Source organism: Meleagris gallopavo, chromosome 15, assembly GCF_000146605.3.
Source record: "Meleagris gallopavo isolate NT-WF06-2002-E0010 breed Aviagen turkey brand Nicholas breeding stock chromosome 15, Turkey_5.1, whole genome shotgun sequence".
Classification (NCBI taxonomy): Eukaryota; Metazoa; Chordata; class Aves; order Galliformes; family Phasianidae; genus Meleagris; species Meleagris gallopavo.
In genome coordinates, this window is record NC_015025.2 from 10,139,481 (window position 1) to 10,165,556 (window position 26,076).

General features: G+C 37.4%; 1 protein-coding gene across 1 annotated transcript in view; it reads left to right on the forward strand.

The window, feature by feature from the left end:
• The window catches only part of EBF1 (EBF transcription factor 1), a 260,038-nt gene that overhangs the window by 223,590 nt on the left and 10,372 nt on the right, over positions 1–26,076 (forward strand). The window contains exons 9-10 of the mRNA XM_031555657.1: positions 6,830–6,918; positions 25,557–25,622. Of these exons, the coding sequence (XP_031411517.1) occupies positions 6,830–6,918; positions 25,557–25,622 (155 nt within the window). The remainder of the gene's footprint in view (positions 1–6,829; positions 6,919–25,556; positions 25,623–26,076) is intronic.

A 26,076-nucleotide genomic window follows, 5' to 3' on the forward strand; every position in this document is an offset into this window, starting at 1 on the left:
TCCATAGCCAGGCTACAAGTATCTAAGAGTGAGCAGTCAGAGTTTATGTGTTTAGAGAAACCAATGCGTGATCCTTGCTGGACAGATCCAGTAATTTCATTCCATAACTTTCATTAAAAAAAGAATTGGGCTCAAGACATGCGTTTCATGCACCTTCGGCACCCCCACTGGCTGCAGAGTGTGGGCCAGGTGGGCAGGGAATGACTCCTCTGGTTCTTAGTTGCTGGAGAAAAATTGTTATCAGGAGGAAAATATCAAGCTGTCTATCATGTTTGTAATAACTCTGATGAACACAGTAGTGCTGCCTCAAATGCTGGCCTGTTGCATCTCTAGTTCAAGTAAAGAGCAGTCACTAGGAAAACTCAAGAAATCTGGGTGTCAGGCTCTTTTTATTTGACTCGGCTCTGCATTTTTCTTATTGCTTGGTATACATACTGGTGGTGTCTGTTTGGACGTGACGTGGCAATAAAGCATGAGAACTAAATTTTGAATATTGCTATCTCTGTTTCCATTAAAAAAAATGTGACATCGTGCTGCCGTTCGATTTTAAAAATGGAAGTTTGGTGCACAAAAATATGTTTAAGTGAAGGAGTACAGAGACCAGAAAAGCAAGGAAATTCTGAGTGAGCACTGGAAGGGCCTTTCTAGCTCCAGCCTTTCAGTGCAGGCTCGCTGTCCCACCCGCTTCCGTTTTCCATTGCTTGCGGGAATAAACACTCCAGGGAAAGGCAGTGGAAAGGAAACTTTATAAAAAGCAAGACGAATTCACAGCAGCAACAAATAGCTCAAATGCTTGCATGTTTTCGTTTAACAATCTTTAATTAGCAAAGGAACAGTCTTTGCAGGGAGACTTGCAAAACAGCCTTTTTTTCATTTGATGATGGGGTTTTGCAGAGCTTTTTTTCTTGCTGTCTTTGTAAGGCAGGCGGAAGAGACCACTGAGCATAAGGGTTGTTGGGTTAGGTTTGCTTACAGTGTGCCATGTCAAGATCTTGAAAGGGAGAGATTATGGTAGAGGTCGAAATCTGACTTGCTGGAGTAGAGTCTGTGTGTCCAGGAGAACAGAACTCCTCAGGTGCCCTTGATTTTCTTTCAACTTCTCGTTCTCTGTGCCTTCAAGTGTTCTGGCCCACTTTAGTTGCTGGGCACACGTGTTAAATCTGTTTCCAGCCTTCATTGCCATGACTGTGCTGCAGCTTTTTTGATGGAGTTTTTCTTAGTCTATTATGGCTGTGAGGTGTCAATTTATGTGCCTCAGACACTGCATCAACTTCTATTTATGTACTGGTGAAGATTCCCTCATCAGGCGGGAACAAAAAAACTGTGTTGAAGACCCCAAAGCCCCATCACTTTCACATGATACTTAAGAACTAGTTCTCCAATTCTGTCATAGGGCCAAATCTAAAAAAAATGAATTTTTGTACCAGCAAAGAGTGTAAAAAAAACATCCTTCATACTGCTGTTTTAGCGTGCAACCATTACAGCCCTACTCTTTTGAGGTCATTCTTATCTCCTTCAGGCTGTGTACTGTGGTGTCTCTGCCTTCCCAAGAAAACCAGCAGCTCTGGTGCACCACAGAAGCAAGCGGTGTGGGACATTTAATTCCTACATGTAGCCCTTTCCTGGGAGTTTCACTTAAATCAGTCAAGACCAGATTTCTCATCTGGAATAGGGACTGACAAACCTGTGGACACAAGGCCAACTGGTTTGTAACCTTCAATCTTTTCTGTTATTTGAGCCCTTAGAGTCCCTTCTCTCTTCTTGCAGCCTTTTTGCTGGAAAAGCAAATGGGAAGTTCATAGGTCTTGGAGCTGCTTTCTCATTGGTTTTGGGTCAAACAGAATGCAAAAGAAACAAGGGCTGAAAAATAAAAGAAATAAATGAAACCATGAATGCATGGGAAACAAATTAACTGGATATGGTTTACGTTCTGAAATATTTCCATAATGCTTCTATGTAGTGTGTGTTTATTTTTCTTTGAATAATAATGTTAAAATGTGTCTAATTCAATTATTCTCTGCCTTCACTGAATGAGTTTTCTTCGGTGAAGAGTTCTCCTGCACTACCCCAAGCTACGAATTCCATATGATATTTGAACAGATCCTTTTAATTGCTGATATTAAGTGTCGATCATTCTGCTATAAGTTGGCAGCATGGCCAGAGAAAGAAATTCCTCTCTCAGACACATCAGACAGTCATTCAATTAACAACCAAAGCTTTATTGACACAGTAGGAATTCATTATGTGAAATACTAATAAAACTAAAAAAAAAAAAAAAAAGGAACCTCCAACTAGAACTAAGTTTAAAAAAAAAAAGAGAGGGAGTGTTGAATTATCTACACGTAGTTATTAAAATTATCTGTGCAGAATTTGAAATCATAGTTACAGTGCAAATGTTTTTCTCAAAGTTATAAGCAGCCGTTTCTGTTGAAAAATGAGTTGGACTTCGAAAAGATGAATATAATGTACGCATCCTTATTTCCACAGACATTGTGTGTTTTCTTGATTAAAAGCCTTAGATGTTAGGAGTTATGGCTTTAGACTTGCTGCATAAAGAACTTCATGGCTTATTCTGTTAGAGTCTAATTTGAAAGAAAGTTCTTCCTCAAGGGTTTAAGAAGTAATTCATAAAATGGTAAGAATAATAAATATTGTGCCTTAACTCATACTCTAGGATAGATAGACAGATTTTGTACACCTGGGTGTAATTTTAGCTAATTCACACAAGAGACAGGCTGAAAGTTTATTGTTTGGAGGGAGAAAAATGGCTTAAATCTTGTATTTGCAAAAATGATTATATTAGCTTAAATGAAAATGCTACCCTATTAATGGCTTCAATAAGCTTTGCATTTGGAAAAGTATTTTAATAAAAAGTTACCTGAAGTTTACTGCAACTTAAAATATGTAAGTGAAGGAGAAGTACTTACTTTGATTTATATGTCTTTTGGAGGTGTAATTATTGGCTTTTTACTCACCTGTGTAAAACAATGTACTTTTGTAAATGGATTTCTGGCCACTTTACTCTTTTTTTTTTTTTATTCCACATAAAAAAGTAAGCACTGTCAATCAAAGATTTTTAAGGTTTATTTCCTCTTTAGAAATGATTGATAGCCTTTTAGATTTACAAGTTGACAAGTTAAAGGGTTCTATTGGTATAATTATGTACTAAATTCACAGTCTTTCAATTTAAATGTCCTTTTAAAACCACGAGATTATCATACTTGTATTTTGAAAAGTGGGCCAGTCAGTTTGGGTTGGTATACAAATTGCTTCCATTAGCCTTGGGACCTATTTGAATTTAATACACCTTTTTAAAGTTAGTAGTACTTTCAATAGTACTTTTAAAATTTAGGGTAATGGGAATGCATTTTAAGTACAGTATGTGTTAGCTTGTTTTTAATGTATGGATGTCAAGAACACAAATAGAGAATTTGTATTCCTTATTGATTCTTTTTCCTAATCAAGGAAAAATATGTTCTTTGAATTAGAGCCCTAGGAAGCAGCCTCACATTCAGCGGGGACAGAGGCAAAACCTTGCATGAAGCTGCTGCCTCACTGAGAGCTGCAGTGCCTGGAGATCAGATTGTAGTTTTTTTTTCTTTGGAGATAATGACACAGGAACTGGTGTGACCTCAGTGCAGAATTTGGGGTTAAATATTTAAACAAGAATCTTTCCCTGAGAAATGACTAATTGCGTTTGACTTGGGATGAGGAACGCAGGGTTGATGCCAATGTTCAATCTTCTGTTCAGGCAGCTAAGGATTTTTTTTTTAATTTATTATTTTTAAAATCTAAGATTGAAAGGGTTGAACGGTTAGAGACTAATGAGTGATCTTTGCTAACTGCTGTTTCGGGCTCTTGCAAACTGCAGCCTTCCAAACACACACCTTCCCCACCAAGCTGAAGCTATGTGAAGCAGAAAGTATTCAGTGCCTCTCAGAGGAGCCTTGTGAGGTTGGACCATAAAATTAACATTTTTTTGGTCATTTAGTTCAGAAAATACAGAAATACTCTGTGGATTTCAAATGTGTTGAATGTGTGGGAAGATATGAGAAAATGACTGCTGTCTCTGGGGGGATTTCAGAACTGGCCTCCATTTATAATATTGCAAAATTTAGTAACTACTTTCCCAAAGGATGTAAGGGGAAAGTGGCCATAAACTAGGCTGCATTAAGGAAGAAACACATACGACAGAACCGTGCAAAAATCTTCTAGCATTCATAGGATGCTCTGAAAGTAATGCCTCCTATTTCTTTCCATGGACAAAGAGCACAATAATACTATTTGATAATGCAAATTCTCAGTTACAGAACACTGTTTTTCAACACAGTCATCTCTGTTAGCTATTCATTTTCCCCGGGACTGAGCAAGGGGCTGCTCATAACAACCTACATCAGCAGAGGTAATCACGGTCACTGTTGCCACTGCTGTAACACACCACCCACTGCCTAACTGCACTCACATCCACCATTTGCTCTCCATAAACATTCAGCAAGCGTTGGTGAATGTCAGTGGGTGCCATTTTTTTCTGCATGGTGGAATTCAGTGATGCACCTTTGCTTCTTACACATTTTCACGTCAGATGCCATTGTGTCAGTCTGCCCCTCTGCTGCCATCTCTCACACGGCAACAAAACCTAACAGAGTAATGGTAGGAGGGTTCAGCTCTACTGCCATACCACCAACATCCACCTCTCACCTTGGGGCTAACATCATAAAATAGGAGCTTTTGGAGCAGCGCTCATATGTAAATTAGAAGAACTAGCCAGCTATCTGAAGAAGGAAAATCTCACAATCAGGGAAAAAGCTTCATTCTCACAACTTCCATACGAGGGCTTTAATATAAAAGCAGATGGGATGTAGACATTCCCGAGGAAATGCATTAAAAATGAGGGAACTAAAGAAATATCAGGATCTTTGGGGCAATACAACTTCTGACAATAGATCAGAAATTAACGTCCTGAAAGATTTCTAGTCTGGTATCTCCATAATGCCATAAGAATCATTTCAGTATGTGCTCAATATATTTTCTTGTGTCATTAGAGAAATGCTGAGTTTCTGCTTCTACTGTGTGTGTGAGAAAGTCTCACCCTTTACCCAGTACCACTACCCACAGTAGAAATATGGTTTGAAAATAATAAAAATGAAACAGTTTCTTTGAAAGCTGGTCTGCTTTGTGAGATTGTTTATGAAACGTGACTTAATCGAAAACAAGTCAGGGATGGGATATTACTTTCGTGACAACAGTATGGTCTGCCTAACACTTTTTCATGTTAAGAATGTGAAAAAATGGGCTTTTCTCTTAAAATGTGGGCATTTGGACAAATTGTGTCACACTAGATGAGTCTGATGGACCTGTGTAACTTACTGTGGGAAAAGCTGCATTGAGCCATATAAGAGTGCTTACTACAAGTGGGGCTGGGAGATGCACTTTGATGCTATATCTTTTTTAATGAATCAGATGTCATCATTCAAGTTTATAAAACATGGCATAAGGTGCAAGATGTATTCATAATTTCATAGGCAGAACTTGTGCAAAAAAATATTTTTTTTACAATAAATTAAGTCCAAATATGATCCCAAATGACCCAAAAATGAAGGAACCTGCCCAACCCCTTCCCCCTCCCCCCAAAAAAACCCTCTTTCTCCCCACCAATAAATAAATAAATAAATAAATAATCACTCTAAAAAATTGAAAATATTATAGTGGGAAAAAGAGCTTGTACTTTTTTTCACTGAACTAAAAAAAATTTGCTAACAAATTGCTGTGAAAAGTTTCTTTGTCTTTTTTGGCATGGGAGGGTCATGATGCACTGTTGTTCAGAAATGCTTGAAAATGCTTGACTCTTGTTCTTGTTCTCCAGAGCACTTAGGAAATTTTAAGCATGTGTTGAAGTCTCACTAACATCTGAGTTTTAAAGTGATCATATGACTGGAAATATAGCTAGAAGGTCATTCAATGCAGTCTCCTGTAATTACAGGCAATCATACAAAAAACATAATATGCTCGAATTTGCTTTGCTGAAAGCAAATGAGTTTAAGTACGGGCTTACAGATAAGCATGTGCTTAAAGGCTTGGCACAATCACAGCTGTGATTAAAGCAGGCAAGCTTTCTCCTGAAGATTCAAGTGTTTTACCTCCACTCTCTCTCTCCTCAAGTTTACCTCTGTCTTACTGGACAAGGGTGGGGGAAAAATGAACTAAAACCACAGATGAATTTTTAAAAATCATTAGATCTTTCAGAATGGTTAAGTGCTGATGGGGGCCTGAGCTGAGCTACTGAATAAATGAATCTTCATTTCAATGGGTGAAAATAAAGCCTCTGCCATGACAAATGTCTGTAGTTCACGACAGAATTGTATATGATCATTGCACATGGATCATATAAAATGTGTAGTACAGTCTGGAAGATGAGAAGGCTCCCTTAGAGTTACTTCTCTTGTCTTCCCATTACAAAGGACCTTTCTCGTAAGAGGAAAATAGGAACAAATAAACAACATGAAACATGGGGTGCAAAACATTTATCAATTTAGTTTCGTCATGACTTTCAGAAATGATAATTGCTTTCTATTTGGTAGATGTGTATACAGCATCCCAAATTTGTAGAGACCTTGTCATAGGTACTCAAGGGGATGGTTTGCATTGCTGGTTCAACTGAAGTGTCAAAGCCATCCTCACCCCAGACTTTGTAATCAGTGCTGATTTCAGTAAGAGGAAATTTTGCTGTGGTCCTTGCTTGGTCTGGCAGTGCAGTGCTGATAGTTGCAGTGCAATGGAGCCTGTTTGCTTTGCATTTGTCACATCACTGCATTGTTTGTTGTTGTTTCAGCTCTGAATGAACCCACCATTGACTATGGTTTCCAAAGGTTACAGAAGGTTATCCCCCGGCACCCCGGTGACCCTGAACGCTTGCCAAAGGTCAGCATCAAGTTTATTATTTTATTAAATATGGCAAAACTGTTTACTGCATGTTTTTGTTTAAAAGTAACCCCTTTTGAATTTTATGCAAGACTCTCTGTACGTGTAACGCTTCAAGTTCGGTACTCTGCACAGTTAAGCTGAAGGAGAGGCATGACCAATGAAGCCCAGTCAAGCAGTTCTCATATCAAACTTTATGAGACTTCTGTGACTCTCTGAGTCACCGCTGACTCAAACAGCTCCTGCCTTTCTTAAAATCAAATCCTACTCTGTCTTCTGAATTACCTTATAAAGAGCACGTTTTTGATTGGTATTTTGGAACCTGAGCAGCTTATTCATAGTAGAATGATGCTTCTTGGTTTTAGTATCACAATAGTGCCATTATAATTTTGAGTTCACCATTGATAATAGCAAGTAATATGGGTCTTTAGTGAATATGCGTCTAGTGCTGCTGCACTGAATGTTGTTTTAAGATAATAATAGTAGCATACTGATTCACTTCAGGATCTCTGAAATAATTAGAGTAGTGTGTCGTGAAGCGATTTGGTGTTCATTCGCATTAAAATATGTGGGAGATATTTTGTTGATTTCTTTCATGTAAAAGCTGGGGAAAAAGGCTTCCAGCTCTTCTGTCTTACATTGTGACACGCTGTCTAGGTCTGTGCCCACATCTGTTCTTGCTACCTCTACTTTCACGTCATTTTGCTCTGGTGGAGCATTGTGGATTTGCTTGAGAAAGAGTGGGGGTATTTGAAAAAGCACTGATCTTTGCTGCAGGTCCAGCGACGCTGAGTTATCGCTGTGTGTGGCACTGTCTGTGGGCTGCCACCATGCAGTGTCTGCCCTGCCACGATGGCTGTTGGTGAGTTAGTGCCTGGCAGGCAAATAGGCTGGGTGTGCATGCTGGAGGAGCACTGCCTTCAAGTTACGAAAAGGAAGATGTGAATTTGCAGACCTGGGACACAGAGCAGTGCTTTAGCTGAGAACTCAGGCCAGATTCATCAAAGAATGCAAGTTCAGTGTAGCCTTTGTAGCTGAGTTAATCTCCTGACTTTTTTGTATTTGAATTGTATTGAATTCTGTAGCTTCCTAAGCTGTATGTAGGCTTTCATTGTCAGTTTTTGTGGACTTAAATTAGTTAATTTCTGAAGTATTGCTAAGGTAAGAAGAGACTTTGAACACTACAAATTACTTTATTTCTTGATAGAAATTAAATTCAGTATGTGATTTTGATTTTACTTTTTTTGCAGGAACGTTAAGTCTTTTACCTTTGTTTAGGAAGGCTGTAGGCTGTAGTGTTGAGGTTGATGATGTGTTGTCCTTCCCTCTTACGACCAGAGAAACATGCTGCCCTGGAGAGTTACATTTTACATTGGCTCTGTTCATCCTCTACAAGCTGTCCCTTTCTCTGACTTTTGGACAGATTTGCAGTAGGACTTACTAACACAGCTTTCATAGGTCATCAGATTTCCCTCCAGAGATGCAGTCCTTTCTAAATAAAGTGAGCATCCTTCTGGAGGTGATCTTTCAGGTGTACAATGCCTCAGCCATCAAAAAGACACGCAGAGAGAAATTGTTCCTTAGAAAATTAGCGACCAGCCTTCATTATGCCCCAGATATCTGCAAGACGAAAATAAATGCTTCAAATTTTCTCTGAATTCAAAATTCCAATTGATGAGTGGATGCTTGCAGCTTTTCTTTCTAAATGAAGAAATTCAAGTAAAATAAGATTGAGCAATGCCAGGTTGGGTTATGCGCCTGAGTGCTAATGCATCACAGATTTTCGCAGTTATTGAGCTGCCTTTCAGAGGCCCAAAGTATTGAGGGGGTCCCAGTAATGTGGTTGTTCTTTTGTTTGGTTGGTTGACTTGGGTCTTTTTTTTTCTTTTTTTTTTTTCTTGGTATGTGAAAACAGCCATGAAGCTGTACACCCCCTTTTTTCCCATTTAGATTAAGACTGTTCCCACAGTAATAACCATGCATTTCTGCTATCTAGAGCCATAAGGTATAAAAACATGCAGTAGAAAGCTTCATCTATCTTCATATTGTGACTCCTACATTTAGCAGATATTTATGGATACGATATGAGAAAGAGGGTTAACACTGAGTCATCTCTCCCCTCATATGCCCTCTTGGCTTAATGTTTTTGTTCTAAATACATTTGCAGGACAGTTTTCCAAGTCTTTAAAGAGAAGTTGTATTTATACAGGTAGAAGTGCAACTGATGGCCTAAAAAAGATGTTACTACTTAAAGAACTGAACAAACCTAGGGAATAAATTAATATCTATATGCAAGGTTAGAGGGATGAAGAGGACTTTTTTTGTCTTTGGGTAATTTCTCGTGTGCAGGCTCGACGGTTGGACCTCAAGCACAAGACTCATTAATATGCCACGCACAGAGGCTGAATGCAGCAGGGGTTAGGGCACATGTTGACTTCAGCATTTGAGGCACTGCTGGTTCAATTCCCAGCATTGCTTGCTGGCTCCAGAATCATAATCAAGGACACAGCAAATCTGTGCTGGGTGAGCACTGCGCAGTGCTCTTCTCCATGTCATTAAACCAAGAAGGGCTTTGGCAGAATTCCACTATAGACAGTTCTCAGTGGCTACTTAGAAGAGAGTTGGAAGCCATATGGCTTTGACAGTGGAACCATGGTCACGGAGGGCAAACGTGTGAGAGGCAGAGATTTAAATATAATTTCCCCCATTTTCTCTTTTGTCCTGCCAGTGCATCATCGCTTTCTGTTTCTCAAAAACCTTCTACTTTATTTGTTAAATAGATAAAACACATTTCTATAATTGCTGTTTGGTTTTGTGGCCCTTATCCCATTGAAACATTACTGATGAATTAGAGTGATTTTAAAACAGAAATGATTACACTGCTAGGGCTCAGAAAGGTATGCAGTCCTTCCCATGGACCAGTGAAAGGATTCTGCTGTGTGAATTATCCCAAAGTTAAGGAGAGCTGTTGAGGCAACTAAGTGCACGTAAGCACATGCTTTGCTCCAGAGCTTGGAAGTTAGCAGTCATATTTATGTCAACAGGCACATTTCTAAAACCTCTGAGGCTATTTGAGAAGTTTTTTCTCCACAGGTTTTCCATTATTTTCATAACTGCTCAGTGACTATGCTCGGGATGAACTTTTTTGAAAAGTTCCAGGTATCTGCTGGAGGTAGGCAAAGAAGAAAGCCAGATTTTGAATTTTTATTTTTCTTTCCCTGTGCTTCAGTGGCCAAATTCTTGCGGAGAATGTCCTCCCATAGTCGTGAGACAGTTGAAAAGTAGAGATGTATTTAAACTAGAAATGCAGTATAGTTTCTGAAGAAAAAGTGGTGGGAGCTGATGTTGGCAGCTGTGTTATGGTGTTAACTATAGGCTAGAGTCCTGTTCTTTGTGTAAAGAGCAGATCAGGAAAAGCCACCAGTTCAGGCTTGTCACCAGTAGATGTGCCTGCTTGTACACACACAAAGGCACAAACACATGCACCACCAGGAGAGTCAGGCAGTACAGAGGTGGTGGAATTAGCACCTAAAGCTTGGAGTGAGATGAAGTACCAGGAGTGTGCTGGGTTGTATAGTCTTTCCTTTATAATACAGACAGGAAGCAGATCAGATCAAACAAGTGATCTCTTGGGAGAACTGAAAAGAAATTCCGTGATGCTAATGTTAAGAAATGGTATCGTTGTCCTGAAGGATTGGTCTGCAGAAAGCCTGCCTGTGAAGCTGGGGAGCAAGGTGCATTTTCCTTGTCTCCTGCTTTTGTGTATGCGCACAGAAATGCACAAGTGTTGTTGGTTCTTGTGTTCATAAGTGTGGTGGGAATCACTAAGGGTTCAGATCACAACAACATGTTAAATCTATTTACGTTAATTTATATAACCATCCTACAACCCTTAAAATAAATCCCTGGCAGATAGGCTGATATTCCACAACCTTGTTAGAACTCCGCAGCTACAGTTGTAAAACAGTTTCAACTGTGAGCTAGATTTGAAACACATCCATCCTAGATGATTTAGTATCAATGATTCCTCTTTATATGCAATTTCCTAGAATTTATTTGCCATTTCACCACTCTCACAACTCATCATGTGTATTTAAATTAAGCACACGATTGCTTGCTCTGTGTTCAAGAAGCAAGTCAGAGCATTGACCCACTCTGTGAGCTGACATCCTCTCCCTCCCAGTCTGCTGCTCAAATGCAGTCTCCAGGAGACCCCTCATCCCTCCTGAAAGGGACCTTTTCTTCTGGTTTCTCCACTTTCTCTTTGGCTCCTTTCCTCTGGTCAGTCATTAGATCTCAAGACATATCCCAGTTCTCGTTTAGGGCACTAATAGAAGACAGGTGGTTATTAGGAACCAGTGGCTGGCAAATGCAGTTGTCGTTTCCCTCATGAAATCCCAGAGATTTGCCCTTTATCCATCATGACATGGGAATTGTTTATATTGCAAACAGAGGTTGGCTGTGAATGTGGGTGGGTTGGCCCAGGCTTGCTAGCCAAGGTTAAAATAGCAATGAAGACAAAGCAAGTCAGGTTTGCTGCTTCATTCAGACCCAATGGAGATTCCTAAATTGATCTCCATCTGCTCATCCAAGATATGATGTTTTCATGCTATTTTAACCTAAGTTAGCTAATTTGAGCTAAGGAAACAAATCTTTGTTTTTGTTCCACCCAGTGTAACAAGGGGGTTATTAGAAAACTTGTATACCAGGTATGAGCAGGAAGGGGAAGCATTTGAAGGAGAGCTAATGGAGTTCATTTGTATAGCAAGGACAGCACGAGAAGCGCGTGGTGGTTTCTACACTGTGCTGTAAAACTTGTCAGAAAGTAAGACCACAGTTAAGGTTGACGTTATCAATTGGAATTTTTCATTTCTAAAATATTTGGGCATTTAATTGGTAGAGAGGCTTGTTTTGGTTTGGTTTTCACTTTATCCTATTGAAAATATTCAGGTTCAAAGTTTGGGTTTTGAGTTTCAAAGCTGTTGAGAAATAGATGACCAAAATGCCTGCTGCTGCTATGGAAGTGCCTTTCTCATGAGATGCTGCGTGTCAGGTGAAGGGGCACGTCTGGGAATTGCAAAGTGTCCAAACTGAGAGAGCTGAGAGGCAGAGCCGCAGCGCTCACTGAAGGGCAGAGCCTCGCACCGTCGGCTGGCAAGGAGCCCTTTCCTTTGTGAAGGTCAGCAGCGTGCATGCACATTTCAGTGAGTTTTCTTTATAAGTGGGTCAGCATTTACTCAGCAAATGATTAGAGCAGATGGTGTAATTTAGAATCTATGACAAAACTTTTAATAGATCAGGGCTAACATGATGACAAGGAGCTCTGTGTTGTTCTATGTTCCTGACTCCTGCTTTGCCTTGGGGTAAAAAACATGCCTCGGATTGGATTTTCTATACTGCTCATTCCATCTGAGCAGCTCAAACCACTTGTTTGAGCATTCTGTAAGAGCAATCCTCACCTTTCTCTATTCCTGCTTCCTTTAGGGTTACTATTTTAAAATACAACAATGAATTGATGGAGGCAGGGAGGCACTAAACAGGTAAACACGGTCTCTTCAAGGAGCAGAGGTTTGAAGGAATAAACCACAGTTTGAAGAAAGTAACAAAGGCTGCATTTGTGTATTTTGCTCTGTGGAGCTGAAAATATCTAGTAAATTGATCCCGTGGGAGTAATAAATACACATTACTTTATCTTGTACTTCATGTCCTATACCCCTGAGCCTTGATAGAACAACACCACTTAATAGACTTAAAAAAAGAGTAATTACAGTCATTGGTTGTGTGATATTTCAGCCCTTCCAGCCCTGCCTGACCTTCTAATTTAGCTCACCGTGTCTAACTAATGCATTTATATTCATCTTTTATGAAGCATGTGCAGTACAAAATTGACTTTGCAGCCTTTAGCAAGCTGGCTTACCAGGTTTAGGATCTGGTTAGTACAGTGCACAGTATAGCGTATGTACATTTACAGCAGAATCTAACAGGCATATGGTTCTGATCAACTGTTACTTTTTATCCTTTTGGAGAAAAAAAGAAAAGAAATTATTCCACTTCATTCCCCCCTCTTTTTTTTTAAAGTCTTTTACTCATTTCAACATTATTTACAGCTAAACATGCAGGCAGAAACATGCAAGCATTTTAAAAATGATTACCACTAATGTTTCTACTTGTCAGAAGTGCTTAAATTTTCCTGCACTTTGTCTAAAAACTTAGCACTTTTACCTTTTAAGAATTACAAATTTGTAAGATCTTACTAGGCTGATTTACAAACATATCTGACAGTTTGTGATGAATGATGTTGCAAAACTTACAATATGTTTCTCTGTCATTTCTGTGCATGTATACATTAAGAGGCAGATTAAGAAGAGAGAGAACCCCCCTGTGAAAGAAACCCGTGAGGTAGAGAGCAGACAGAAATCTCTCCTGTGTTTCCCCATAACTTCCTGCTCACTTCACTCATCCAGTAGAGCACAATTGTTCTCTGTGCATTTTCTTCCACCATATGGTATCCTCATTACCATACACTAAGGGTCCATATGGGGAACTTGTGAAGTGAACTGTATTCATTTTAACTGCCAGATGAGCAGCCTTTTGCTTTGCAAGCTTAGCTTAAGTCATCTGCTGTCTTTATGTTGTTATGGCAACACAGCACCAATAAAAAATTCTAATCTACTGTAAGCGTCTGGGATCACAGTGTTTTAAATGCTCTCCGTAACTGTCCTCTAAGTGAAGATGTTTGTTCTTTGAGTATGACAAAGGGTTATTGTCTACTCCAGCAGGTGGCAGTAAAGAAATTTTCTTTAAAAAAAGAAAAAAAAAAAATACCCACGTCTTTTTTTTCCCCCACAAATACAGTTTATTTTTTATGCCTCCTCTCCCCTCCATTTTGAAAAGTCATACAGTTGTACACCACAGTCTGTCCTCTGCGTGCTCTGAGCTTTCTGATGCTCAGAGCAGAATTGCATGCGAGGTGTTTAAGTTGCAACTCAAAAACTGAAGATAGTGAAGTATGAACCTGTAGTGGCAGCTCATGTTCTTTGCTGACAGAGACTCAAGTACCACTTCACCAGGATTTGGAAGCCTCTGTCTCCGTGCAGCTGTTTCTTCTTTGGAGTTGTTCAGTTACATTTCTAACTCCCGATTCAAACACAAAGCTAATTAAGACTATCTTATCGTAATGGGAGCAGGCAGCAGCATCCTTAAATATAAATCATTTTCACCTCCGCAGGCCACATGATACGTTGCATTTCTGTCTCTCTGTCTGTATTGAAAGTGAATGTTTGTAGTCTCAGTTCATCAGTTCACATTAGCCTCATGCTGAATATTTAAACACAGAACAATTTGAACACACCATGAAGAGAGACAGTGACTGCACTTTCACTTGGAACAGCAAGGGCTCATCTAATAATAATTTAGTAAATCAGGCATTTAGTGGCTCAGTTGTACGCTGCATTGTGCCAAATAATATTCTGTTCAACTGTATGCTGGTAACAATGAAATTCAGATCCCAGTCACGTGGCATTTCTTTGCTCAATGGAGAGATGAAATGGAAAATCACCCTCCCAATAGACTGTTTGAACGTAGTGATTTATCAAAAATATAGCAGAGTGACAATATAAATAGGATTTGGTTGTATGTGGTACAATCTATTCTAATTAGGCTTCTTATTGGTTTAGTTTCTACTGCACAGATTCTGTGATAATACAGGAATTACTTTTATATATACAGTAAGTTGAAAATGTGAGAAAAGAGGAGATAAGCAGAGTTACCACACAGTTTCTGTCCTTTAAGGCCCAGTGCTATGGGAATTATCACCAGACTATTATTGCTGTACTTCCAGCCCTGGCTCCATGCTCTGAGGAGCAGTGGGGGAATGCAGCTGCTGCCTTTCCTCGTCACAAGATGCCGTGTATGTTAGTTCATAGCATGAAAGCAATATCAGGTTAATTTCTTTTCCCTGTTTAAGGCTATCAGGGTTTGTAGGAAGTGGTAATCTTATTAATATATATTAATAACTAACAGCTGTAACTGGAAAAGAAAAGCAGACACGCTTTGGGGCACACACGCCTGCTTCTTGCATGCTGACTGTACCTTTTCTCACCTGTATCAATGGGTCTAATAAAAGATATTACCTCACCCTACAAAACCTGCCTTGGTTGTAACCACAGGCCATTGTGAATTCAGCCAAACAGAGACATGTTAAGGCTGTTTCTGATGAAGATAGAGGAGAGAGAATATTTTCCTAGAAAGTATGTTGTGAAGTTTAATTGGTTCCCATTAAATTGGTGCTTTGAGATCTTTGAATACAGGGCATTGCAGAAGTGTGAAGTAATGTCTATAATCTCACCTAAGGTTTCCACTTCTAGCTTAGTTTTAGGCGTTATGCAGTGCTTTACGTGGTGATGTAAAATGTGATTGCGGTGTATTTCTCACGACACAGTCCAATTGAGCAGCAGAAAAAGCATCCTTCTAACCATCATGATGCCATTTAGCAGAGAGTGCTGCAAGCAATAGGATGTCTGTTGTCGTAATTCTTCTAAGAAATAGAGACCTTCACAATCTATACTTAACTGCTGACACTTGAAAACTCAAACATTTTGGTAAAATGAATCAAGCAGTAATGTTTCTTTTATGAGACCTCCTCACGGGAAGGGAAGGTTTGGCACCATTTGGAGATCAGGCTCAGTGATCCATCATAGCAAAGTCAGCTGTCCTGGCGCGTCTCATAGGTCACTCGATCGAACCGGTGGCTCTTACAACTATATTATTGCTTATGGAACAGTAATTGAGGCTCCACGGTTAAAAATTACCTGGTCTAATAGGCAGTGAACAATTTGCACTCAATACAATTATAAGCCAGATCATTCATTTCATAACACTTGGACTAATTTATTTGTTGACCTTTTAATATCCATAGCTCTTCAGTAGTATTAACTGCAACTCAGACAAAATCTCTTGTTCGTTTTACTTTCATTGATTTTTTTTTTTTTTCCATTGAGGCAATAACAGTTGTTTGAGTACAACCTTTTCTTTCTGTTGCAGTAGTCAATCATGTAACTTATGTTGATATAACTCAACTGGACTAAAATGTCCTCTAAGTACAATAGCAAACAATTTCATGCTACTTGTATAAATATGGCTGTGCATTTCAGTTTTATTTTAAAGAATGTTTTAGAATATGTTTCTGACTGTAGATGGCAAATTATATGCTTGCTAAGAAGAAAATGGAAACAAAACGCAGAAACATTTTTTAAAGCACTGCCACATATATATTATATTTTCTTTTTTCATGTATGGGAGATTTGAGATACAGAAATTCTGGAAGTTGTCTCTATTAATTTAGTACTTCAGGATGAGCCAAGTGTCTTTACTAATAATGCTGTAATCATAATTTCATCTGGACAGCATGTTGTCTCTTGAAGTCCTAACACTAGACTAGAATAGAATAGAGATGCTTAATTTTTCCTGTGTGAGCTTTTGACAAATAAAATATCTGCAAAAATATTATTTTATACACAGGAAATAAATATTATTAATGTTTTGGTGTGCTGAATTTTCTTTCAATTTTACAGCTTTAAAGTAACTTGAGAGTTAAGAGCTTTTGATGATCAAAAAAGTTACTGAAATATTGATGCGTTGTGAAAAATAAGTGGTGAATTTTTGAGCAGTTCTGTAAAATGTGTTGGTGTAGTAACAGTGGTAATCTTTTCACTCCCCATTCAAAAAGGAGCCCTAGATAGTGTACAGTTGAATATCTACTTTTACCTCATGAGGGTACACAGAGAAAGATTCTGTTATCACTGTGAAATGTTGGATGTATTTGATTTCTTACATGTAAAGTTATTTGTTTTGGAAATTTTCAGTTCACATTTTAAAGAGAAAAATTAATAAAATAGTATCAGATGAAAAATATCCTTTGTTACTGGTTAAAAAAATGATTTTTTTTTTTAAATATACGCTTGGAGGAATTTCAGTGAAGTAGTCTTTCTGAGCTAAAGTCTCTGTGCAATAAAATACTGTAAGTCTTTTGAACACATAGTTATAAAATATAATTGTTACACATTTGGCATTTTATGCTTCCCTAGGAATAACCACTTGGTATCCACACCTAATCTATGCTCTGTCTTTTCATTTCAATTGGGTCTGAAGTGGTCCTTCGTTGTAATGAGAATGCCCCTTTCAAGAGACTTCTTTTAATTATACCGATGATAAAATGTAAGTGAAAGTAGTCATTTCTAGAGGTTATGACTGAGCAGTGTTTTAACTGTAATACTAAAATCTACCTACATTATTTCAGTCTCTATTTCAACGTTTTTATGCACTCTCTCCACAGAACAGAGTGGAATATCATTGTAGGTCAGATTTTCAGTGTGTCTTACTTTCAGTTTTGCTCCTGCTATTAAAAGTAAGCTGAACTCTCAATTTCTGGCTACTATCACTTTCTACATAAACCAGAAAATATTCATTGTTTGACAGAGAGTGACAGTTTCACAGATCTTAATGATATGCTGTCTTTTTTTTTTTTTCTCTTCAGTCTTCATTAAAACAAAATGCAGGGGGTTCTTAAATTAATTTCATATATGGGAACATGTTTTTTACAGAAAATATCTAGTTTTTTGTACTTACAACAGATATTTATGTGCGTAAAAAGCACTAATAAAAAACAATTCTGAAAATGAAATTGAGAAAACACATAAATACAATTTAAACTTTAATTATTAGATAGCACTGCTGATTGAATTCAGATGACATTCTTGCCTTGCAGTACCAAACATAATTATATGTCTTTACAGATAAAAATGCAGTCAAGTGAATTATGCCACCCAATACATTCCAGTTTTGACCTAATGGAAGAACAATTTAAAAGGGATACAACTTGACCTGTGTTTGTAAATTCTTTGTGCATATAAATGATAAAAAATAGATATGAGCCTATCTGCTAAGTAAAATGTTTTTGCGCTGTTACAGATACATATTTGGATATCTGCACTGTCTCGCACAAACAAGATAAATAAATAAGCAATAAAGACAAAGAAGCACAAACAGTATTTTAATCGTTTTTTAATCCCTGGTATTCTATGGAATTTTTCTAATAGGTACAAGAATATGATCTGCAGAATAAAGCTTCTAAAAGAGCCTTTGCAGGATCTTTGAAGAACAGTCCCAGAATGTACTGTCTCTTCTCATTTTACCAAAATCTTTTTAAGTTTACTTAAGTCCAGACCCTTCAAATTATTTGAAACATTCTTCTTCTTCCATAAGGGGACTTTGACAACTTTCCAAAAATATATGGGTATAAAATGGTCAGAAGAAGACTGTGAGTAATAACTTCACCCCCCCCCCCTTCTTTCAACTCTCATCTGCAGCTGTTTTCAAGAAACAAAAATGTTAATACTGTGGAGAGTAGAGGAAGAACTACCAGAAAATCTTATGTATGCAAAACCAAACCAAAACAAAAAAGTCAAAGCTCATTAGAATCAATAATGAACATCTGCTTTGAAAGTATTGTAGGTGGTGGTAGAAATGGTTTGGGGTAAATCTTCAAAATGATTTGCCTGAGATCACAGAAATTGCTCTATGCATGTTTCCTTGTTTGTCTTGCCCATAGTTGCAGGTAAATGTGGCATACAAGGAAAGTTTAGAATATGAAATGTGCTTTCACGTCACCGTAGTCAACCTGTGAATTAAATGAAAGAGAAGAACCTCATGTTATCTATTGATTATTCATATGCTCATGGGTAAATCAGGAATAACCTTTTTGGAACCTAGATGGAAGGAAATTATATGACTCACCGTAAAGAGATGAGATTCCTTTAGAGGAAGGGGACATTCCTGTAAAGAAAGTTGACAAAGGCTTTTTTTGTTAGCCACCGAAGTTCTTTTTTATTTTCTTTTTTTTACTTACACATTTGTGATCTCTTTTATAAATAATTTACTTTTTCTTCTAATAACTCATTGGATCTGAAAAGTAATTGTAGTATAGGCTTTCATAACTAAGCAAAACTATATGCAGGAAACCTGATCTTTATATTCATGGGATAAAAGCTGAAACCTCTTGAGCAGAATGAAAATGTGTTGCCTTTCATGATCTTTCTGTGTTTCTGGGTTCTGTCCATAGATTGTCATAGTACAAGCTTGCAAGATCACCTGTGGGAAATGCTATAGAAGATGCCAGAAAGTTGCCATTTACTCAATTTCTTAATGAGTTAGTGAGTCTCAAATATGGCTGACAGTTACGAGCTACTTGTTGATGTGTTGCAGGATGCAAGATATAAGAACAGAATGTAGTAGTATCTACCAGTCCTGCAAGTGAGCATGGCCTCATGAGTTAAAAGTTGACAATTCGAATAGTTCCAGCTCTAGATGTTATAAATGCCTGTTTCTGGTGAATTTATCTGGGGCAAGTGATATTGTAAACATATTTAGGAGAATCTAAGTTCTGCAGCCATCTGAGGGATATAGGTGAGAATCACTTAATTATCATTGTCTGTAATCCCTAAAAGAAGTGATATAAGCACTGGCAGAGTGATTTTAGTTCTGCATATCAGCTTTCATACATCCACTCTTCTCTCTTACAAACTTAACATTAACACAGAATTCCAGAGCTTTTAGCAACAGAACTGTCCAAATTACATGGCAGATGCTTCACTTGATGGTGGGAGCATCCAGATTCTCCAATGTCAGTTTATTCAAAAGGTTATTTTAATGCAACTATATTAATGCCAGTTTATTCCACGTTACTGTGTATCTAGATGAAGAACAAGTCTGTGCCACCTGCTAATTCTTTTGCCGTTGTTATGGGCCCAACATTTATGGATATGAAGACCAGCAGCAAGAGTGGTGTGGATGGAAAAAAAAAGAGGATGATATTTTCTATTTGTGACTAAGTACAGCAAATTAACAGGAAAATAGGGGTAACATGAGAAAGTCGCAAGGACAGACTTACAGATGGCCACTACCATTTTGTTTCTTCTTTTGTTAGCAGTATTTCCAATAGAGATTGTTTGAATAGTGTGTGTTTTCTCTATTGGTGTTTATTTATCACCTTTGTGGTTAAGAGGTATTTTAATCATCAATTCTCAACATTTATGGCTAGATGCCTGCTCACATTTGCACTTCAGTGTTTGTTCTTTCTGCAGGCTTTCTATATTTTATTTATAAGGTTAGCTCATTGTGGAGCAGGTGGTAAGGTCATGCATGACTGTTTTTAGTGCTGTAGAGTTAGGCTGTGATTTTCAGTTTTCAGCAGAAGCTGATGAGACTACAATGGCTTGGAAAAGCTATGGTTCTATCTTCCATTTTAGACATTCTCTGGAAATTGCCATTGAAATTCAGTAACAGGATTGATTCAGTGCACTACCATATTGTAGACAGTGGTAAACTGAAGGGTGCTTTTACCCATCAAGTGAACTGTGCTGTCTTTCTCATTTTTCCTTCCCATCTTTGTGATGTCTGTACAGCATTTACTTCCTCAGAATTACTGAACTATAATATATGAAAACAATTGTTTATTTACTAAAGAAATTTTCATCTCTATGTGAGTAGAAATATCTTTTTAGTGAAATAGTCCTGTTAATTTATTCTTCCCATAAGGCCAGCATAATTCCCTCAGTTTTACAATTAATGGAGAATCTTTGCATTTTGGATGGCTTTTAGAAGTCTTTGATAAAAATATAATAGCTGAAGATGATAAAATAATGCAATGCTCCCTGTAAATATAGAAAGATGTGAGGCGCTGGCATCCTGAAACTCCTGTATGCCGAAGATCTAAAATGCCAGTCATTTATATTGGAATCTTTCTAAATATCTCTACCTAAATGTTATCTTTGCCACTACAGTTAAAAGAGGTGTTCACAATTTTATCTTTTAAAATATAATGTATTTACAAATGCTGAGTTTAAAACTTATTTCTAGTACATATCCTTCATTAGTACATTAAATGTTTCACCCATTGAAAAACAAAGGAAAAGATTGAGCACAACATATTATCATTTTGACTTGAAATAGAAAAATGTTAGCATCCCAAGATGAAGAAAGGAATAGGAGTCTGATGTTCAATATTTTGACTCTGTAGAAAGGGTTCTTTTTCTTTCAAGCAGCCTTGAGAGTAGGAAGTTAGAAGGCAAAGCCAGGAGGTCAGACATGAGAGTCAAGGAAGTATGAATGACATCATCATCCCTAAGTAGCCTCTCAGAAGATGAATGAGCTCTCTCTTGTATTACAATGCTAGAGAGCATTAGAAGGTGATATGATATCTAGACAACACATAAGATAAATGCCTCACAGCATGCTAGAACAGCTTTCCCCCCACGCCCTCCACAAGTACATAAATCCTTTGGTGGTCTCCGTAATACCGTATGTGGCTGATGAGTATTTTATATTGCGGTCAGCTTCTTAACAAAATTCATTTAGATTTAATAAGTACCTTAAATACTCTAATTTAGTTACTGGAGCTGAATAAGTAGCTGTAACTCAAGATACCCTTTTGCTGACTGGACTCACAGTACTGCTGGGACACAGAGTGGATTTTTTTCACTTGTCACCCAATGAAAAATAAGCAAATGTCAACAGCAAAGAGATCCCATATTTTTTAAAGCTGCCAAAAAAATTATTCATCATGCTAAAACTTGACCCAAAATGTGTTTGTTGTAATGGTGTAATATACTTGAAATGCAAGTTTTATGTTATTAATGAATTCCTGCTGAAGGGAATGCATGTCACAGTCAAAACATGCAAAGTTGCTGTAACGTTCAAAGTACATTGAGTTGGAAGTGGATTTCATCTGAATTACAGTCTTTGTGCTTCAAAAACACAATCATTCTCATATCCTTATATAATCCTTCCTACAGTAATTTTGGAATGCGCAAAGTCACAACAGAGTATACCCCAGCTTTTCTCTTGCTTACGTAAACATTTGATACAAATATTAGTTGCATTTTTGTTTCACAAATTGAAAAAAAGTAAATCCTGCAGTAGGAAATCGGTTTCTGTTTGGAATGGACTCTGAATCAGAGGCGTGTAACTGGGGGACAGAATTCTGATTCATCATATTTAATCTCTAAAGTAGTTTCTACTCATTTCAATATTTTTGTTATTTTTATAGAAACAAAATCGTGCTCATTTGAAAGAAAGTGCAAGACAAGAAGATCCTCACTTTGCCTCAAACTAAAAGCTGCGTAGTTCTTTATTCCAAATGAAACAGTGTCAGACTTTTCACATACGTAGAAGAGTGGATCTTCCCTGATGAATACCTCCATAAATTAGATATTAGCTATAGTAAAACTGTCTCTTCAGAAAAAATTTCCACTAACATATTCAATTGGAAGGGTATTACGTGATGCCCACCTACTGCTATGAAAATCTGTGGTTTTATGATGAAGACAAATGAGAATTTCTGTGAACAAAAAGTATATTGAAAAATAGATCTTGAGCTTTCGTAGAGATTTCTATTTGTAGTATGTGAGTTCCACTCACTTTTTGATGTCTGCTGCTCTGTCCACCTGTCTGTCTGTTTATCACCATTGCAGTGATAACATGCAGTATCAATTGGATTTTAAAAGACATAGATCTTTTATATTAGCTGTCCTTTTTTATAATACCTTTTACAAATTTAATCAATGCATTTTAATATACTATATAGTTTAAGTGCAATATACAATAAATGTTCAAGCTTCATCTTATACATGCTCTAGCCTTTAAATTGTTAAAACTGCAGTGCCCTTTCAATCTACTTACATAATGTCATAAAATATACATTTCAAGGTAAATGAAGTCAGCTACTTCAATTTAGTCCCTCAAACTGGTAGTAAATGAGAGGTTAACACTATGGTGCCAAACCCATTATTGAGTAAATTTAGCACCTTGGACAGCTCTGTAAAATCTTTATTGCTTTCCTGACCTGCTCGTCATGTTCTGTCTATGTGTTCAGTGGCTCTCAGCTCTGATTGAAAGGCAATATATTAGATCCCGAACACAAACATGCTCGGGGGCTGCTTCACTGTGAGCGTAATGACATGGAGGTGAGAACAATTTTCTGGTCACCGCAATCCAAGCACCTTGCAAGGTCTGTTGCTCTAACTTATAGAGGACTTTTGGGGCTCCTTTCTGTGTGAAGACGTAACTGTAGTTTCTGTTGTAATTTAGGCAGAGCTGTAAGAGGTTTAAGATACATCCAGAAAAAAAGAAGTTAATATCCTGAGTATATCTGTAGTAGCATTTCATTGGGTATTTTTAAAGCTAGTTTGTGTCTATAGTTATATTGTCAGCTCTGCGATAGAAAATACCTGTATCTGACAGGGGATATATGATCTGAAAATATCACAAACAAGAAATGCATTTTTATGTGTGTAAATATTGTTAGAGAAAGTATGAAACTCAAATTTACAGATTCAGAAATGTTGACAAAAATAGCCACTGACTAGCTACAAAAACTGAATGCTATTTGTCAAACATACTTAAATAAGCCATCATGATAATTAGTTTTATTTACATGCAATATGATATGTCTTCAAATACCTTCCATTTTTTAAGAACTGGAATATATTTAATATGAAGTAGAGCACCTGTAAGATTCCATGTAATTACCTCATTCTTTTAACATGGTCTTCAATCTCTTTTTTGATGCAATATGAAGGGTTTTTTTAGCTCAGCATTACATAAATAACTATGAATAGTCAGGTAATTAAACTTTCCTTTTTTAGTAATTTAGTATAATGACAGCTTTGGTTAACAATATTTCAAAGCAGTTTGTGGGCTCTTTATCACACTCTAATTTTGCATTAGTGAAATATACAGTGCAAACACATTCTACTGAAGTGAAGTAAATCCTAGTTTAAAAAGTCAAACACTTTTATAATAATTTCCCTTTTAATGTTTCTATTCTTCTCCAGTTTTTATCTTCAGCATGAGGGAAAAAGGGCGACATAGTTTTCTGATGATTTTGGTAAAGCAGCAAGGATTGTCTGTACCTGGATGTTGCTTGTAGTCTGCCTGCCCATAATTATATGGCTAACAGTTGTGGTCAAGCTACACACACACACACACACACACAGAGGGGAGGAAAAGCAAAAACAAAGACAAAAAAAACCCTTAAGGAGCAACTCTACTCCTCAGAATGTTTCAATACAGTGATTCAAAAATCCATTGATTACATATTACATCTGACTTCATATGTGGAAAATAATTTAAATGTGTGTTATGGGAGAGGGGTGCGTGCAGCAGAAGGCAATCCTAAATGTTTACTGGAAGAACAAAAATCCTCCATCTCATTTTTGAATTTAGGACATTATATATGTCATAAGTAGTTACTGCAGTATGACAACTGTTTTATCTTATATTACAGAGAATTTAAAATTGGAAAAAATGCTAATATGCATCTAAAAGCTTGTCATTTGAAGAGTTGTTCAAGGATTTTTGAAGAGGTTATGGTGACAGCAAAATGAATGCAATTATATCTCTATTTTCTGATCAGAGTCTACAGTATATGAAAATTGAGCATTACTGTTTCTTTTTGGTATAAAATATGGCTATTGTGTAAAATATTTTAACTTTAAAAGTTTAACTTTGTAGAAAACTGGAAAATGCTCAGATCTGTTACTATTTTTGAAAGCTGCCTGCAGAAATACAATGTGGTGAATAACATCATGTTAGTTTATTAGAGCAACTTGTAAGGACTGGGAATTACAGTACATTGTTTTATCTAAAGGACAGTCTGGACTGTGTTTGGTCAGACAACTGGGAATCTGCTAGGTGCTTTTAAAGAATATGAAAATAAAATTCTTCTGGGTTAATTCTGTAATGCATTTTTACAATTTTAATCAGGTTTGTTCACAGGGATTTTTCCACACTGTAAAATGTAAGAACACAGGATTACATGCTAGTATGACTTGAATGCCAGTTTAAAATGCTACAGGAAACATTTAAGAGAAGAGAATCAAATGGGAAAATGGAGGAGGGAAAATGAATAAGAACTAAATTTATGCCTGCATTGAGCCTGCTTTAAATTTTGCTGTCCATGCTGGCAGCTTTTCCAGGAAACACTGCATGGCACAGTGACATTCTCTCATACTGAATGTGTTTTCCTCTTGAGCATGTTCTGAACACGGATCCTTCCCTGATCCGTTATATCAAGATACAAACCAAAGAAGTTGAAAGGTTACATTACCAGTAGCATAGAACTGATTGGGTATCTTCTGAACGTGGCCTGCTGGGTAAGGTCACAATTCCTGCAGTATGCAATTAAGAATAAAATAAACACATTGGGGATGCCTAACATGCTCTGAATGACATTGATTGCAGTAATCTAGTAAATGACCTCAGGATTGTATTCCGCAATAAACCGATGAGTGGTTTATGGTGCAGATGGTAAAGACAATTGAGTGATGTATTTTATTTTGCAGCACCAATGATTCTCACCTTTTGACTTGATTAAGCGTGTGCACGAATAGGATCAACTACTGATTTAACACCATTCAGTGGTTGCTGAGAGTTGTTAAAATTAAAGTCTGCCTGGTGGGGGGAGGAGGGGGAACACAAAGCAACAGTACACCCAATAGAATAATATGAAAGACTTTAATACTTGTTTTCCCTCACAAGGAGTCTGCTGAACTTAAAGGAATGCATTGTTTTTATATTGACAGGAAGTAATACTTAAGAGGGCTGCTGATTTAGTAGAAGCACTCTACGGTATGCCACATAATAACCAGGTAAATGCATTCTCCTTTAGCAGTTCTAAAACATGGCTATTTCTTAGATGTATAGATCAGAGGCTAAAGGTATATGATACTACCGTGTGAGATGAGAATAAACACATAGGGCAATGTCATATCTGGAGCAGGGCTTAGTTTGCCTGTTTGCTTTTTAAAGTATGTGAATGCTTGTAAAAGCAATGTGTTATTAACCCTGGAGGCGTTTGCCCACTATCACCAGAAACCATATAGTGTGGGCAATGATATGCATTACTACTTGCCACCAGTGATGTTTCAGCCTTAACCTAAAGATATTTTAGCTTTAGGTGGAGGGAGCCTGGGCTTCAGTGCCATTCTGCCAGCTTCTCTTGTTATACAGAAATGTGGCCACTGGGACTGAAGCTTCCAGCTCTTTTACCACAGATGTCTGGATTTATAGCAAAGTAAGCAGATCTGTAAGTGTTAGCAATCC